Source organism: Orycteropus afer, unplaced genomic scaffold, assembly GCF_000298275.1.
Source record: "Orycteropus afer afer isolate SDZICR_OR568_19922 unplaced genomic scaffold, OryAfe1.0 scaffold00419, whole genome shotgun sequence".
Classification (NCBI taxonomy): Eukaryota; Metazoa; Chordata; class Mammalia; order Tubulidentata; family Orycteropodidae; genus Orycteropus; species Orycteropus afer.
The window spans coordinates 1,978,256-1,995,596 of record NW_006922006.1 but is presented as its reverse complement, the minus strand read 5'-3'; the positions used below and the strand labels follow the sequence as shown (position 1 = coordinate 1,995,596).

Below are 17,341 nucleotides of genomic sequence, written 5' to 3'. Positions count from 1 at the left end.
CCCCAGGCCCGGCTCCGCCTTCCCTCCAGCCCCGCCCCCAGCAGCCCAGGCCAGCCAGAGAAAAATAAATTTCAAAAGCCACCTGGACCCTAGCCTTAAACTCAGAGGCAGCAGGGTAGGAGAAAGGGCACCGGGTCGGCCTAGCCCCAACTTGCTGGGTAACCTTGCATGAGTCTCTGCCCCCTCAGGCCTCAGCTCCCACCTCTAAGACAGGTCCCAAGCTAAACAGTAATAACTTCATAAAAGCCAACGCCTATTCAGCCCGAAAGGAGCGAGCCACTATTCTTAGCATACTCTGCACGTATTATGACTCATTTAACCCTCACAGTTACCCTCTGAGGCAGAGATCATCAGTTATCTCCGTTTTACAGCTGTGGAAACTGAGGCACAGGGCAGAAAAGTACCCTGTTCCAGGTCACACCTGCTTAAACAGCAGAGCCAGGATTTGAACCCAGGCAGTCTGGTTCCGGAGCCCACGCTCTAAATTGCTACATCCGCTTGCCTTTTACGCTATTACTCACGCCGATGGACTGAACGCCTACTGTCTGCTAAACACGGCACCAGGCACTTTCCTCATCCTATCTTACTACCTCGACACAACTCGAAGTAAGAGTTGCTATTTCCACCAGGGGTCTCTGAGACTTAGAAGTCAGGTGCATTCCCAAGAGTACACAGCTAGTGGCTGGTGGATCAGGGTTTGCACTAAACCCCGACCACCAGGCTGCTGCCCCAGGCGCTCTCTGCTCCATCAAGCTTTGCAGGACTGTAGTTATGAGCTACAGGCCTTAGTTCATAAAGCTGGTGTCAAAACAATGAAGCCCAGCCAATCCCCGGCCTCCTTCCCGAGGCTTCACCCTCCCTGTAAATCTCTGTCCCTCACCTCAGAGCAGGTGCTGGGGGTCTGCACGTCCTTTGGCTCGGATCCAGCTCCCCGCCTCGCACTGCCAGCACCAGGTGGCGGCGAAGCCAGGAGGTCATCCAGCCATCGGGAACTGCTTCCGGGGCCCACTGGCTCTGGGGAGGCCCTGCAGGGTTCTTGAGCCTCTGTCCTGGGCTGGGTGGCCTCAGCCTGGGCCAGAGTCACTGCCTCCTCCTCTGTAGGCAACACCCGCCCAGGGTGAGGGGTGTCGACAAAGAGGACACAGGGCTGGTCAGGGGGTACCGGCTGCTGCTGCCCCAGAACAGGCTCCAGGATGGGCAGGGCTGCCTCCCTGGTGGCTGGAGGGAGGGGCAGCTCCTGTCCGGCCAGGGGCTCCCGCTCCTCGTACCTCTCCTCGGCCTGCAGCAGGGGAGCGGACCTAAGTGGGCCCCCCACTGTAGACAGGGGCTTGAGGGCACCAGCTGGGGACGCAGGGTGACTCACCCAGTCACCCTGTTGGGTTGGGGAGATTCCGGGATCATCGCCCCGCAGCTGGGAACTCGGCCTTCCCAGGCCCTGTGGAAGTGCCCGCTCTCCTTGCCCCTGCTCAGACACGCCTTCCTCCTCTACGGACACAGCGCAGTCGCGGGCCTCAGCGGCCTCCGCTGCCTCAGTGGCTTCTGTGATCGGGGACGGGGGCGGGGAGTCCAGACGAAACGTGCCCAGCCCTGAGGGCCTCGCGGGGAAGGTCCACTCAAATGACTGTGACAGGCTCCAGTTGGACTCTGTGCCACTCCCAAAGGGCTGATCCAGGGCTGCCTGGTTCCCCTGGGCTTGGGGCAGGGCAGCCAGTGAGCCCCCTAGCTTCTCCTGGTCCTGGCCAGGCGACCGGAGGACACCTTCAGAGAAGCGGCGCTGAGCCAGGCTGGCGGGCCGGAGGTCTGAGTGACGCTTGGCCTCCACCTCCTCCTTGTCGGATGCAAACGTCTGCATGAGGTCCAGGAACTCACCCCCTTCGATCAGAGGTCGGGGTGAGGTGGCCAGCGGCTGCTCCGGGCTGTGGCACCCCGAGCCCTTCTCCAGGGGAGGGCTGCTGGGCCTCGGGGCCTCTGGGGCTCCCTCGGGAAGGAGCCCCAGGTCAGGAAGGTGGCAGGAGCCCTCATCCAGCAGGGCTGGATTTGGGGATGCCAGAGTTACCAGGGGGCAGGCAGAAGCCCTGGAAGCTGCAGGGCTCTGGGCTTCTGGAAGCTGAGAGGGGCAGGAAGGGCTCTGATCAGGTGACGGATGACAGGGAGACTCGGGCACAAGGCCTGAGGCATCCACAGCGAGGCCAGGGCTTGCACAGCCTCTATTCCCTGAGGCTGAGCCTAGACTTGACGGGACCCAGGGCTCAGAAACCTGCAAGAGAAAGGTGAAAAGCCATTACCCTCCTTGCAGCTTGGCCAGGGAGGCCCCCCAGCCCCAGAGACACCCTAGGTCAGCCGCCTTCTCACACTCTGACCTTACAGACCAGGAGGAGGAAACCACAGCTCAGAAGGAGGCCTCTAGGGGACCAGGCCTTTCGGGACACTGGGAGAAGCTCCAAAGATGGACTAGAGCAGGGGTTCTCACACTTCTCAGTGACCAGCTGCCACCAAGTGGATTCTAAGTCACGAGGACCCCATGAGCGTCAGAGCAGGACTGTGCTCCACAGGGTTCCAATGGATGACTTTTCACAAGCAAGTCACCAGGTCTTTCTCCCGACACAGCTCAAGGTGGATTCAAACTGTCAACCTTTTGGTTAGTACCCTAGTGCATAACTGTGGGCACTACCCAGGGACTCCACTCAGGGTCACAGGCCCGTCTATTGGGCCTTCTCCCTAGAACATACACATAACCTTGTTCACATTTAAAAAAAACTCACAGCCACTGAGTTGATTCTGACTCACAGCGACCCCTTTGGTTTTCCAAAGTAGTAAATCTTTATGGAAGTAGATTGCCATCTTCCTTCTGTGGAGTGGCTGGTCGGTTTGAACCACCAACCTTCCGGTTAGCAGTCAAATGTCATAGGCACTATGCCATCAGAGCGCCTTAGTCACATTCATACCATTTCAGGCAGTTCAAAACCACACCAACCCCTGCAACCCAGAGCTCATCCACAGATCTAAGAGTCTATGGCTCACAGTCAACACCTGCTTTAGGGAAAGGAAAATGGGGAACGTGACCATCTGGGCATCATGGGAATGAGGGGAGGGGGCAGGTTACCACAGAGCAGGACTCTAAGCCCAGAGCCTCTCCAGGCCAGCTCCCAGGAACAGTTATGGGGGGAGGGGGGAGTTCCCCACCCCACTCTGTGCATCCCCAGCCACCAGCACTTCCCGAGGAAGCAGGAAGGCCTTGGGGTGCAGAGCCCACTGTGCATGGGGAATGAAGGGGCCTGGAGTCACCCAGCACTGCAAACTGCATGCGCCCCTGTATGGAGGTCACTCGGTCTCTCTGAGCCTCAGCTTGCCCATCTATAAACTGGGGCCAGTGGTAACAATGTGCACCTGACAGAGCCAGGGAAGGATTAAACAGGATGTGTGCACATGGTCTCATAGCACAGGACTAATCAGAAAGAGTGGATGCAGTAGAAGGAGGGGGGCTGGGGGTGAGGAGAGCCAGGGAGCGGAAGGGGGCAGAGGAGGCACCAGGCACCTGGTATCCCATGACCACTCCACTGCCACTGTGCCCAGACAATGAAAAGTCTTGCTTCATATGCCCTTTGCCCTCCCCAGGGGTCACACGTCCCTTGCTGTCCTCTCCAGAAGGACTGTGTCTTCTCCATCACCATCCCGAGGCTCAAGGAAGGGGAAGTGGTCCTGCTTGCTCCTCAAGGCCCCTTCCGTACCCTCCATGCTCTCCTCCCTAAACACAAACTCTAGTTTTGAAGCTCATGCCCTCCACCAATCCCACCACAGCCCTCTGTGTGGCAGTACGGGGCAGATCCGGGTCATTACCCTGCCTTCCTTACAAAGTTTGGCCCCTGACTCACTGCACCTGCCCCACCACCATTGTGGACGTTGTTAGCTACTGTTGAGTCAGCCTGCAAGTCACGGCAACCCCAGGACAACAGAGCAAAGTGCTCTGTGATCCTGCGCCATCCCCCCGATCAGCAGAGGCCCACAATGCTGTGACCCCCAGGGTTTTCACCGACTGATTTCTGGAAGCAGAACACCAGGTCTTCCTCCCTAGTCCTTCCTAGTCTGTCTTTGTCTGGGAGGTCTATCGAAACCTGTTCCGTATCACGGCAACACCAAAGCCTCCACCGACGGATGAACCATCCCCGGGTGGAAATCCAGCCCTGTTCTCTCTGCATGGAATCCCCAACACTACTCCTGTTATAATTCTTAGGGATTTCAACAGTCACACAGGTGACCTTCCAACACCCTGGCTCTCTGGTCCTTGTCCTTCTCTCCTCCAGTGTTGTGTGCCCCACCCTCTCCAGGGTCGTACCCCAGACCTTGTCCTTATCAATAACAGCAACCCATCCAAAAATCTCAATTTTAAGTTTCCCACTCGCTCACTTCACCTCTTATCTGTCCAGCTCACTCAATTTCCCCAACGTGCTCAATTCTCAGGCCCTCTGGGCACAGTCCATGAATCTGACTTCCTTGTCACTGTACTCACTCCCCTCTTCTCTCTTTTTACCATCATTAAAGTCTTTTTTTTACACACCCCTCAACTCCCTTGTTCCCTCCTCCATTCTGTTTAACCTGTTTCTGCACAGCTCTCCACTAACCCTACACCAGTGCCCAAGCCCCTGGACGTGACTAGAGAAGCACACACCATGAAGCTGGTCTCATTTCCAATCTACGACCACGGGCCTCACACGGGCCCAAGAGCAGCCCAGCAACCCTACTACATCCCCAGCCTTCCATTCACTCGCCCATTTTCCCAGACAACAACTGCATCTTCTCTCCCGGAACCTCCAACACCTCCTCTCCGTCCTCTCTCCCTGATGACAGCCTTGCTTCCTGTGGCCTGAGAACAAGGAAGCCATCAGCAGGGAACACCTGCTACCTTGCCCCTCCACGTCCCTGCTACCAGCATGTGTGCCATGCACTCTGCCACCCTTTACAATTACAAATGAACAGTCCTTTCTCATAGCCAAGGTTACCTCCTCCTCTCGCCACATCATCAATTGTTCCCTCCCTACTAGATCATTTCCACCAGCAAACTTCTCTCATTTCTCCTTGTCTTTAAAAGAAATAAACAAAAATAAAACACTATCTTGGCCCCACACTCCAGCTACTGCTCACTCTCTAGAAAGATTTGCCTACACCACTGTCTACAGTTCCTCTGTCCCAGCCTCTCTTGAACCCACTCCAAAAAGGCTTTCCTCTACCTCACCACATAAACTACTCTCGCCAAGGTTGCCGATGACATGCACACAGCTAAATCCAATTCTCCGTGCTCACCTTACTTGACCTGTCAGCAGGACTGGACATGATGGCTATGTCCTCCTCAATACGCTGCCTGCATTTGCCCCCCAGGACTTGACCGGCCAGCTTTCCTCCGACCTCCTTCCCAGTGCCCAGGCTCCTCTGCCGGCTCTTTCTGTTCTGCCCACTCTCTTAGCCCAGGAGTGCCCAAGAGCTGAGTCCTTGCTCCTCTTCCCGCCCCCTGGATCTTCACCTACACCCGTGGTGATCTCAGCCAGTGGTAAAGCTTTAACAAGCACCTGTGGTGGGGAAGGAGTCAGTCACCGGGTGGCGCGAATGGTTAACACTCCTGGCTGCTAACCGAAGAGTTGGCAGGTCGAGTCACCCAGAGCACCTCAGAAGAAAGGCCTGGTAATCAATTTCCAAACGAATCTGCCACCTTATGGAATTCTCATGGAATTCAGACTTTATGGAGGCACTGAGGCTGGATGAACCCCAAGATAACCTTTAAACCTTACATCAAAAATATGCCCCGAAAACTTCTGTAAACCAAACAATAAACCAAAAACCCAAGCCCACTGCTATCCAATCAATTCTAACCCATAGCGATTCTGACTTTATGGGACAGACAACTGACCCACAGGATTTCCAAGGCTGTCAGTCTTTACAGCAGCAGACTACCACATCTTTCTCCCATAGATCAGCTAGTAGGTTTGAAGTGCCAGCCTTTAGCTGGCATTCGAGTGCTTCAACCACTGCATCACCAGGGCTCCTTTAACCAAACAACAGTGAAGAATGTCTTGCCCCGAACACTGTGTTCTTTTAAAAGTTATCTATATGGGATCAAATCGATGATAACTCAGAAGCTTAAACGGGAACAGGGCAGGTAACCAGTAAGCGAGAGAAGCCCGGGCTCACTGGTGGTGATTTACTAGTCTAAGCACCGTACCACCAGGGCTCCTTCACTAATCTGTCCCGAAGAGCTTCATGTAGGTTTCACCACATCTTTCATTAGTAAGTAACCACAAGGCAGCCCGTGCTTACTTTGCTTACTGGGTACTCCATCCCCGTCAGGACTGTAAACTTGAAAAGAGGCTTTGATTCTATAGGAAGGTGCTGTAGGGTTCGAAAACACATGCCAGCCATATCCAGAAATAAAATATTTGATGTGGTGAAAAAACATGAAATTGTTCACTACAGATCTTCAAGTTACGCCCATGCGTACCGTGCTTGTTAGGTAATCAGACACTGAATAGGAAACTTAGGAGGCAGTGAGTTGACATAAATGACGGAGGAACAATTCGGACAAGGAGGGAGAGAATGGCTGCGTAACTTGAAGAGCGGAATCAATGTCGCTGAATTGAACGTACGGAAATCACTGAATGTCTATGTCCTGCTGTGTATGTTGTCAACAACAGCAACAAGATAAGTAAAGTTAAAAAAAGAACAAGAAGCCATCAGATGGCAGTATATAAAAATCTTCTGAAAAATAAAACCCGATGGAGCATAGTTCTGTTTCACATACACAGGGTCACCGTGAGTCAGAACTGGCCCAGCAGCGACTGGTACTTGCAGCGAGGAGACAAGGAGATGATGAAGACTCTGACGACCACAGTTCTCCTCTCCAGCTCGCTCCCATCCCCTGAACTCCAGGCCCGCACTTCCAACTGCCCACTCGATATGTCTGTCATCTTAGACATCAAAAAGGCATCTCAAACTCAGCAACTCCAAAAGCAAGCTGCTTATATCATCCCCATCTTCCCCTCGCCCTGAGAATTCCCTCTCTCAATAAACAGCAACTTCATCCTTCCGGTTGCTCAGGCCAAAAGCCATGGAATCATCCCTGATTCCACGCTTTCTCTCCCCCTACATCGAGCTAACTGCAAACCCGGCCCTCTCCACCTTCAAAATATAGTCAAAATCAACCATTTCTCACCAGCTCCAACGTAGGTGACCTCCAGGGTCCAAGTGGCCATCATCTCCCATCTTAACTACTCCAGCCACCTCTTAACTGGTCCCTGCCACTGCTGCTCCTACTACCCTTCGGTTAGCAGGCAAGATGACACTATAAAACCAAGTCAGCTCATGTCTGTCCTCCCCTCCAGACCCCCTGGTGGCTTCTTTCCCTCACTCAAGCCAAAGTCCTTACCGCAGCCTGCAAGGCTTGATGCAATCCCACCCAGTTCCCTCTGCATCACCACCTTCTATCCATTTCCTCCTCTCTCACTGTGACCCTGGCTTCCTTGCCAAGATGACACCAAGGCCTTTGCACATGCTGGTCCCTCTGCCAAGAATGCTGCTCCCCAAACATCCACATGGCTCACTTCCTGGACTTCTTCGAATGTCACTTGTCAGGGAGACCTCCCCACGTACCCTCATCCCAGCACTCCACCTCTTCAGTCTTCCCGCAGCATTCGTCTACACACCACATACTGGATGGTTTATACGGATGCCAGCGTTTGTGTCTACCCATCAGAAGGTAAGCTTCCTAAGGGCAGGGATGGTGCTGTTTCCTCAGCCACCAGCTCAGAGCAGGCGCTCAGTAAACATTGTCAGATGGAGTCAAGTCTCCATCGCAGGGCAACAGGACAGCCACTAGCTGGCAAGGGCTCTGGAGGAAGAAGGGCCACCTGAAAAGCAAGCTGACCACCCCCGAGCACTCGGGTATACTGTGGTGTGGGGACAGGGATCAGGAAACCCCCAAAACAGAGCTCTTCCTGAATCAGAACCTGGAGAAGGCAGCACAGCCAGGGAGCACAGGGTTCCAGACAGTTCCGGTCCCACCTCAGCCCCTTCCTACATGGGTGACCCTGAATCAAAACGTAAGCTCCATGAGCCTTGGTGTCCTCATCCTCATTCTCATGTGGAACTAGCAGGACTAGTTAAGGTTAGTTATGGTGACTTTCCAGAGTCACCCTAAGGGCTGGGTCAGTTAATGTCCTGGGACATCCCTAGCACACAGAAGGTGCTTCCTGACTGGTGGTTGTTAAGGTAACTACACCCATTTGTCTGTCTGCCATACTGTGGGACTTGCGTGTTGCTCAGATGCTAGAAGACATACCACCAGTGTTTCAAATACCAGCAGGGTCACCCATGGTGGACAGGTTTCAACAGAACCTCCAGACTAAACCAGACTAGGAAGAAAGACCTGGTGATCTACTTCCAAACAGGTAACAAGAGAATACTATCTGGCAACAACATGATTATTGTAGTTACTTCCTGTGAGGCGCAGCCTCGTGGTCTGAACCATACTTGGCCATCTTGGCAATCGAGAGCACTGGTCTGGGAGTCAAGCAACCAAGATCCCAGGACGGCTCCAACACCAATTTGCTGAGCAACCCGGGGCAACCCAACCCCTCCACGGGCCTGTTTCCCCATCTCAACTAGGAGGAGGGTGCAAGAGGTGAGCGTGGACACCTCTCCAATGCTATGATCCTGATTCAGGAGGGGTACTCACGTCAGCAGGTGGCTCAGAGCTGGCCAGCAGGTCCCCGTTGAAGGGCCGGTCCGAAGGCGGACTCCTATGAGAGAAGAGCGGAAATGCAGACCCAGAATGTCCCAAGACTCCCAAAGAACGGAAAAGAATGGAGGGCTGGTCCTAGAGCCTCCCTGAGGAACTTTAATAGCATCCAAAGGTTAACACCCCAGGCACAAAGAAAATGCCCCCAGAAGATCGTTAGTGCCAACTGCCTGCCAGCCCAAAAGAGGTTAAGCTTACCAGTTCCTTTGGAGAAAGGATCCTGTACATCCAGACCCCTGAGTGGTTCTCAAAACAACAACTCCTTCCCCTGACCCCTAAGGGGTTAAGGCCCTCCCCCAGCCAGGGAGTGTGCAGCTGGTCCCGGCTGCCCTGCCAATACTTCTGGAAGGATTGCAGGGGGAGGAAAAGGGGGAGAGAGTGATTTTCCAAGGCTGAGGCTGTGCCTCTTAAGCCCTGCTTGGAGCAAGAAAGGGAAGGAGGAAGGAGGGTGGAACCCAATCTGAGCCACGTGACCTCATGGTCGCCCAGGTCTGGGACACAGGAAGGGTTAACTCCAGGGCCCTCCTCCAGGTACTTTCAGGTGAGAGAAGGGCAAGGCTGGTGGGCAGGGCAGGGCAGGGGCCCCAGACCACAGCAGCCCTACCCTTCCCAGGGGCAGGAGGGGGAAGGGAGCCCGTGGGCCCAACAGGGCTGCCCAAGGGGACAGCTGTGCCTCCAGCTGGCTCTCCCTCGCCCCAAGGAAGACTTCCTCCATGCAGCCCGAGATCCCCCAGCCTTTTCCTCCACTGCACTGTGCCCACCACCCCAAGAGGCACCCACTGGCCAACTCCGGAGAAGTGTGTTAAATGCCACAGTCTCCAGCCCAACAGCCCCACCACAGTCTGTGCCTTCACGCTCCCTGGTATGTGCGTGTCTTATCTCTGCCATCAGACTCCTCCTCTGGCACAGCCTGTGCCCTGCTCATCTGCCGCTCCTCCCACCCCTGGCACACTGCTCTGCCCACAGCACAGATTGCAGAATCAAGCAGACCCGAATACAAACCCCAGCTCTGCCTCTTAACTTGCTGAGCGACTGTGGGAAGTCATTTCCGAGCCTCAGTCTTCTCTTCTCTAAAATGGGTCTAAGAGACCTTTCACCCAACAGGATGGCTTTGGATTAAGAGGCCAAGTTTGGAAAATACTATCTTGGGGACCCAGCTCTCAACATATAGAAACTGAAAGTAAATTTCTACACTAGACATATGACTGCTGTACTACAAACACGCAACAGCTCGGTAAGCAGGGGAGAAATCAATTAGTGACACTTAAGACCAGGGTGTGCCTGCACTACCAGCATTCAACTCGCCTAAAGGTGCCGGTGACAGTCCCAGAGGGGGCCGCCCATGGCATCCTCAGCCCCTTCATCTCCAGGCTTCAACAAAACTAGGGTTCTCCCAGCCCTCACCTCTCCGGGGGGGTCCTGCTGTGCTCTTGCCGGCTCTCTGCTGGAGACTTCACAGGCCCCTCCTGGCACCATGCCCTCGAGAGGGTCACACCATCCTCATCCCTGGGGCTGGTGGCCACACCATAGGTCCTGGGGCCATAACGTGAACTGCCGTCATGGTTGAAGGTGAGGCGGGAGCCCCAGAGGCGGTCAGGGCTGGCAGGGACCTCCTTCCGAGTCTGTTCCATCTTGGCCAGGATCTCTTCCACTGTGGTGGCCGCAAAGCGCTCTGAGGCTGGGCGGAAGGGGGCTGGGGCCTTCCGCACGCCACCCAGGGCAGCACATCTCGCCGGAGGGGTCAAGGGGGGCACCTCCTCTTTGCCAGCCTCCTCCTTGCCCGTCTCTGGAGCAGTTTCTCCGCCATCAGGGACCTCAGCAGGAGGCCTTGGTGCAAAGGGGAGGGGACGCTTGCTGCCACCATAGGGCTGGGGTCCTGCCAGCATGTTCATCTTCCGAGCAGAAGGTAGCTCGGCCAGGGGACCCCGAGGGGGCCGAGGCCCTACAGGCACCAGCAGGCTGGGCTTGGCAGGCAGCGCGGGCTTGGTAGGCAGGGCCCGGGGTTTGGGCTTGACCGGGGGTTTGGAACGAGGGTCACCTATCAAAAGGAAAGGATTGGGGGGAGAGGGGGACAGCTGTCAGAAGAGCCAGAAAGCAGAACTTCTTGTGTATCCTGTTCCACCTCATCTCCTACCCTCCAGGTCTCAGAATGTCTGAGTCCTACAAGGCCAGAAGTCAAATGCCACCTCCTTCCTGACGCTTCCCTTAACTTCCCACACACATCCCAGAAGCACCTTCTCCCTTCTCCAAGCTCCCAAAACGTTGAGGCAAATCCCCCTCATATAAGTTACAGCTATTGAAGGGCCCCCCAAAACAAAACTAGACCCACTGCTATCAAGTCGATTTTGACTCACAGCAACCCCCACTGGGTTTCCGAGGCAGTATCTTTACAGAAATAGATTGCCCCATCGTCCCTCTGTGGAGTGGCTGGTGGGTTTGAACCACCAACCTTCTGGTTAGCAGTCAAATGCCTTAGACACTGCACCACCAAAGCTCCTTGCCCCCCTTGACCCCTCTGGCGAGATGTGCTTATTTAAAGGGCCCGGCTGGCACCTTATTTCTCCTTCTACCCTTTTTTGGTAGCTAGCACAAGCTCTTATCAGGAAAAAGCAAAAATGAATGAATGAATAGGCAAATGAGTTCACAGATAAAGGCCAGCCTGCTCCTATCACGCAATTGGCCCACTATCTCCCAGTCTAGTCTCTTCCCCTTCAATGACAGGACACTCTGCTCTAACCCCAACTGGGCTTCTGGACCTGCCTCCTTACTGCTCCCTCCCCTAGGGCACTCCCAGGCCACCTCCCTAATGTCATCTGGTGTATGATCTGATTGGGAATGCAAATTTACTATTGACCTAAACCAAACAAAAGAAAAAGAAGCAAGACCAAAAACCTACCTTCTATATAAGGCATTCCAATGCCTAGGACAAGACCTTGGAATTACTCATGGCCACCTCCCTTCTAAGAGAATACCACATCACCCTCATTCAGCCCAGTGAAAGAAAGGAAACTAGACAGGAAGCCAGAAGGCCTGGGTTCAAAGCCCATAACTCCCTTCTGGGCCTCAGTTTACCCTCTGTAAAGCATGCAGCTTGATAAACACCATCTTGAAGGGCCCTGTCTGCTCGTACCTGCTGGGGCTCTTAGAATTTCAATCTGTCCCAGATGGTCTCAACAGCCTCTTCCAAAGGGGCTGGGACCCTTTCAAAGCCATCTGCACTTCCTCACTCCCACCTCACCAGAACCACTGTTGGCCCACCTCCACTAAGAGAATGAGGGTACAGTCTCTGCCCCTCTAAGCCTCCTCCCCAGCTACTCGCCCCATCCTGCACCCATGGGTACCTGGCTCGGAGCCAGCGGGCACCAGCTCCTCCTCCTTCTCCCGGGGCAGCAGGGAAGCCATGGCCGTGCCTTCCCTGAGAGTGGAAACTTTCATCGTATGCGGCAGACCCTGCGAGAGAACCGGGGAGCAGAGGGGTGTGAGCTGCTGCAACTGAAGACCCAGGAAAAGAGAGAAAGGGAAGAGAAGGAAAAAGGGGGCGCTGGCAGCAGGCTCGGCCAAGGGACGTCTCTACTTGCAGCAGAAAGCAGAGTGAGTGGGACAGAAGAGAACTTCCAGGGGGGCTGGGGCAGGTCAAAGGAGGACCCCAGCAGCCCGGTCCTCCACCATTCCCAGCTCACTCTCCAACTCTTGCCTCCCAACCCAAGTCCTGAGCTTCAGGGAGCCACCCACTGCTCCCTCCTCTGGCAAGCTCTCCAACTCACCTCACTTACCGTTCCCAAGGAGTCCCTTGGGTCCAGTGGCCCCGCTGGAGTTACCTATTCGGGGTAAAGCAAGGAGGGCCGCCAAGTCTAAAGTCTCTCCATGAACCACCTCATGGGAGACGGGAAAAACCCGCTCCTCCCCAACCTGGGGTTCCGCCCCACGGCCCGCCTCCCCCTTCCCCCGCTCACTCTCCTTCCCCCCCCCCTCCTCCAGCAGGGAGTGGTTCCCTCTCCCCCAGCCAACCACCCCCCCACATCCCTGCCCCACTCCCGCCTCCCTCCGTGCTGTCTCATCCAAACACGGAAAAATGAGGAATAAAAAGTAAACATCTGGAATACATTTTTTTTTCTTTAATTTCTCAATCGCTTTGGCTTCAGCTTAGAATTTGATGAGGTAAAGCCAGGGCCTAGTCCTGTTGCCATAGCAATGGCCTCCCACTGGATTTCCAGAGCCTTGCCAAGAGGAAGGAGGAGCCGGCCCAGGCCTGGGCTGGGAGAATGGGACAGGGCTTGAGAACATCCGGGGGGTGGAGTGGCTTGGGGGAAAAACTCCCTGGGGTTCCCCCTTCTAGAGCAGCCAACGAGTGACAGCCACAGCCTATGAAAAAGGGGGATATGTGGGCATCAGTCACCAGCCCAGGTTTGGCGGACAGGGATTTGGTGGGGAGAGGAGAAGGAAAAACATTAATCCAGGAGACACAGTCCATGGCAGAACCCAAATGGGTATCCCCTCCTCCATGTCAGGAACAGGAGAACCAGGATTCAAGTGTGGGGTGGATCTACCACTTTGTGGCTGTGTGATCTTGGGCCGACTGCTTGCTTCTCTAAGCCTCAGTTTCCCTATCTGAAAAATAGGGCTATAAAGGCTACCGGGGGCTTAAGCAAGATATTCTTTACCCACTGCTACTGAGTCGATTCCAACGCCTAGCAAAGCTAGGGCCAAGCAGAACAGCTTCATAAGGTTTCCAAGGCTGTAGCCTTTAAAACTGCCACATCCTCTGGGAGCGGCTGGTGAGTTCAAACCACTGACCTACAGGTCACTGGGCCACCAAGGCGCCTTTCATGCATGCACACTACTTAGCACAAGGACCAGCATAAAACACCAAAACCAAAACCAAACTCACTGCCATCGAGGATTCTGACTCATAACGACCCCCTTTGGGTTTCCCAGGCAAGTAAATCTTTACAGTAGATTGCCCAGTCCGCCTTTCGCGGAGTGGCTGGTGGGCTTGAACCGCCAACCTTCTGGTTAGCAGTCAAGTGCCTTAGGCACTATGCCACCAGCATAAAATAAGTGCCCAGTAAATGTTGGTTAACTATTACTCTATTCTCAATGTCACCAACGAGCAAACATCTCTGGTAACCACCTCCTCCTCTCCCTAGACCCCAGGCTGTCAGCATTCCCAGACCATTTCTTCATTCTCACATGCCGTGCTCAAGTCACCTGCACTTGACACTCCACCACCTCTTCAGTTCAGTTCCCATCCTGGCTCCTGAAGTACCATCTCACCCACAAGACCTCCGGGGCACTCCAGCCTGGGGGACTGTATCCTGCCCCCTGAGATCAAAGGAAGGGGACTGTCTCCTATCACCTCAATGCACAGGAGAGCAACCCAACCCTCTCCAACCTACAAGAAGCACCACCTCCCTCCCTCACACACACTCCAGCTGGTCTGAGAAGACAGCACCAACCCCTAAAAAGAGGCCTTAGGTGCCCAACCTATGCAAAACCCATCCCACCCACCTCTGACCCTGCTCCGCTGTTTCAAACACGGGAGAGGATGTGTGAAGGGTACAGAGAAACCGAGGACTATCGAACTGGTCAACCAGCCAGCCAGCAACCGCTCAGGACTGCTCACTGTGGGTGGGAGAAACACTGAGCAGGGCCTCTTCCAAGTGTGCATGGGGGAGGAGCCACATGATTGTAAAAATAAAATTTAAAAACACGAGATGTTTCCTTGTCCTTGAGCATTATTTCAAGGGACATGGTGTAGGTGGTTAGAAATGGGGACAAATTGGCCCAGGCCCGAAAAACCTTCCACCTGGGGGCCTAATGGGCACCTCTGGGGTGTAAGGGGCTGCCACAGAAAGTAGTCATGAACGTGGGGTCCTGGATTCCCCAACTGGGGAGGGGACCACAGTAGCTCAGAAGCCCCAGCCTGGAGCCCCTGGTGACCAGACTATAGCCAGAAGCTGCAGAATCGCAGCGGCTCGCACCACTCCCCAACCCCAGGAGTCCAGGAGAGCCGAGCTGACTGACCCCTGGGAGCAAAGGCCGCCAGAAAGGCTAGGGAGGTGTTGGGCGGCTCGAGCCCGGGGCAGGGTCCTGGTGGGTCCTGGGGTAGACAGGATGGTCCCTATGGCCCTTAGGATCTCTGGCCAGAGAGGTCGGCCCGGACAGCGCGTAAACTGCTGGAGGAGGGAGGAGGACGGAACAGCCCGGGGCGAGGGGCCGTCTGGAGGGGCCCAGTGGGGAGTTCTGGACACAGAGGGGGCGGCGGGAGCCGAAGAGGAGGAGGAGGAGGAGGCACAGCGGAGGACCTGTGCGCGGGATGCGAAGCTGCCGGCGAACAGACGGGGAGTAGGGAAGAGGACCGGGTGGGGGCGGCACAGGGCGGCTGGGGGCGTGCCGAAGGGGCCAGGGGAGGAGGCCGGCGCGGTCCAGGGGAAGGGAGGCGGGGGTCGCCCAGCACTCGGCCCGCCCCAGGCCCTTGCCCTCCCCTTTCTTCTGGCTCCGCGAGCACGACCTCCATGCCGTGCAACCTTCGCCCCTGCGCCCACGCGGCCCCAGCCCCAGCAAACTTTCCCGGAGACCCCCACTTCACCTAACCCCGAGGTCTCGATTGCAAAGCGCCCACTTCTCCCATGCCCCTCCCCCGTCCCGGACCCCGCCCCCTCCCGCCTGCACCCCGCTCACTCACGCGCTCCCCGGGGATCTGGCTCTGCTCCACTCGGCGCCCCGACGCCAGTCCCGGCCGCCGCCGCCGCCGCCACCGCCGGCCCCAGCAGCGCGAGCCCTGCCGGGGCCCCGCCTCTAGCTCCGCCTGTGACCCCGCCCCCAGGGCGCCTCATGAACATTCATGAACCGGTGCAACGTGGGGTGTGGTGAGCGTACACGGAACTCTCCCGACCATATGCAAACAGCGCAGCCCAGTACTCAATTATTCATGAGTCTTGCAAATGAGGGGCCCGCCCCAGCTCGGACCCCGATGAAACTGACGCAATTCGGTAGTTCCGAGCACTTGGGCAAAATTGCCACCAAGACGATCGCCTAGAGAGGAGATTGCCTTAGGACAGCCCAATACTCGTCCCAAGCGCCTAAACTGAAGGCCGAACCATAGAGTCACCGCTAGAAAGAAGGGAGCCGTTGGCGGACCGGAGAAGCTTCCTGTTGCCAGCCCCCCCTCTCCCAAGTCCTCCAGAGCACGTAGGCAGCGTGGCCACCTCACGTGTGTAAATTCAGATTTAGAGCCACAGGGAGGCAGACAAGGAGCTCTTGTGGCACAGTGGTTATGCGCTGCGCTGCAACCTAAACGTCGGTGGTTCTAATCATTAGCTGCTCCACGGGAGAAAGATGAGGCAATTGGCTCCCATAAAGATTTACAGCTTTGGAAACCGTGTGGGGCAGTTCTACTCAGTGCTTTCAGGTTGCTGAGTCGGAATGGACGTCACTGCAGCTAGTTTGGTTTTGGAAGCTGGCAGCACTGCTTTCCACCCTCATTACGTGCACACCACCCACTACCTGACTCGTCCTCTCCAATTCTCCAGGCTCAAGTTTCCACTCCCCTAATTGCAGGGAGGCTGGTCAATTCAATTATCTAAAGCCTGATTCAATTATCAAAAGCCTTGGAAGACCCTTGACTCATAGGTGATTGAGGATGGAGCCGGAAGCTGCTGCCTGTTTGCCAGGCTAATGGAGTGGAACTGTGAGAGAGACTTCCTAATCAGATCAACTCTCATTTCCACACTCTCAGGTGGCCTAGCTTGGCAGAAGAGGGTGAAAACCAATGCTTGTCCCGCCAGGAAAGGAACAGGATGTACCTGGAGACCTGCTTCCTGGCTAGCAGCAGGGCCCTGCCCAGCCAGAGCAATGTGGTAGGCGACACCAGAAAAGCAGGGGGCATGCAACAGGGCTACAGAGACAGCAGAGGACGTGGTTTCCAAAGTCAGTTCCCTTTATTAAATGATTTTCACAGACCAGAAATACAAAAACAAAACCAAAAAAAAGGTAGAAACAGGCCCCCGTTAGGACCTACAGGCCTGACCTCACATGCCCCTACTGCAGCAACTTGAGCAGGTCAAGCAGCAGCACACGGACAAGGTCAGGAAAGCAAGACTGCCTCCTGCACTGCCCTGCCTCCCACCCAGTCTCTCCCCAAATCACAAAGCGCCATCTTGTGAAGCAGCAGAGAGGAAGCCGCCTCCCTAGCCGCCCCAATGAAGTGCATACCAGCCAGACAGCTTGGACAGACGGCCCAGAATCCAAGGGCTCCTTTTCATATGAGGAGAAACTGGTACTGAACCACGTGTGGGGAGAATGGGGGTGTGACTGGGCGAGCAGGGAGAGAGAATTTCCTGCTCTCTACTCATCCGATCCCGACGCTGAATCCTCTGAGCTGGGGGGAGTACTGGCTAGTTCCTCTTCTTCCGAGTCCTGAAAACAAAAGGTCTCTTCAGAGGAATGACCTGGATGCCCTCCCAGCCATTTTTCAGTGGTGAAGGGCCCCCAATTCCCTACCCGCTCAGTACAATGCCAGTACCCACCTTCAGAACCTCAGAATTCCGCCAAGCCACT

At 55.5% G+C, this 17,341-nt stretch overlaps 2 protein-coding genes across 2 annotated transcripts in view; both read right to left on the bottom strand.

The window, feature by feature from the left end:
* Positions 1–12,217, bottom strand: part of TNKS1BP1 (tankyrase 1 binding protein 1) — a 27,141-nt gene extending 14,924 nt beyond the window's left edge. The window contains exons 1-4 of the mRNA XM_007953872.2: positions 12,124–12,217; positions 10,187–10,820; positions 8,720–8,783; positions 881–2,257 (exon numbers count right to left, since the gene is read on the bottom strand). Of these exons, the coding sequence (XP_007952063.1) occupies positions 881–2,257; positions 8,720–8,783; positions 10,187–10,820; positions 12,124–12,217 (2,169 nt within the window). The remainder of the gene's footprint in view (positions 1–880; positions 2,258–8,719; positions 8,784–10,186; positions 10,821–12,123) is intronic.
* A 4,911-nt stretch (positions 12,218–17,128) lies between these two features.
* Positions 17,129–17,341, bottom strand: part of SSRP1 (structure specific recognition protein 1) — a 9,213-nt gene continuing 9,000 nt past the window's right edge. Inside the window, exon 16 of the mRNA XM_042782699.1 lies at positions 17,129–17,225. Within this exon, the coding sequence (XP_042638633.1) occupies positions 17,129–17,225 (97 nt within the window). The remainder of the gene's footprint in view (positions 17,226–17,341) is intronic.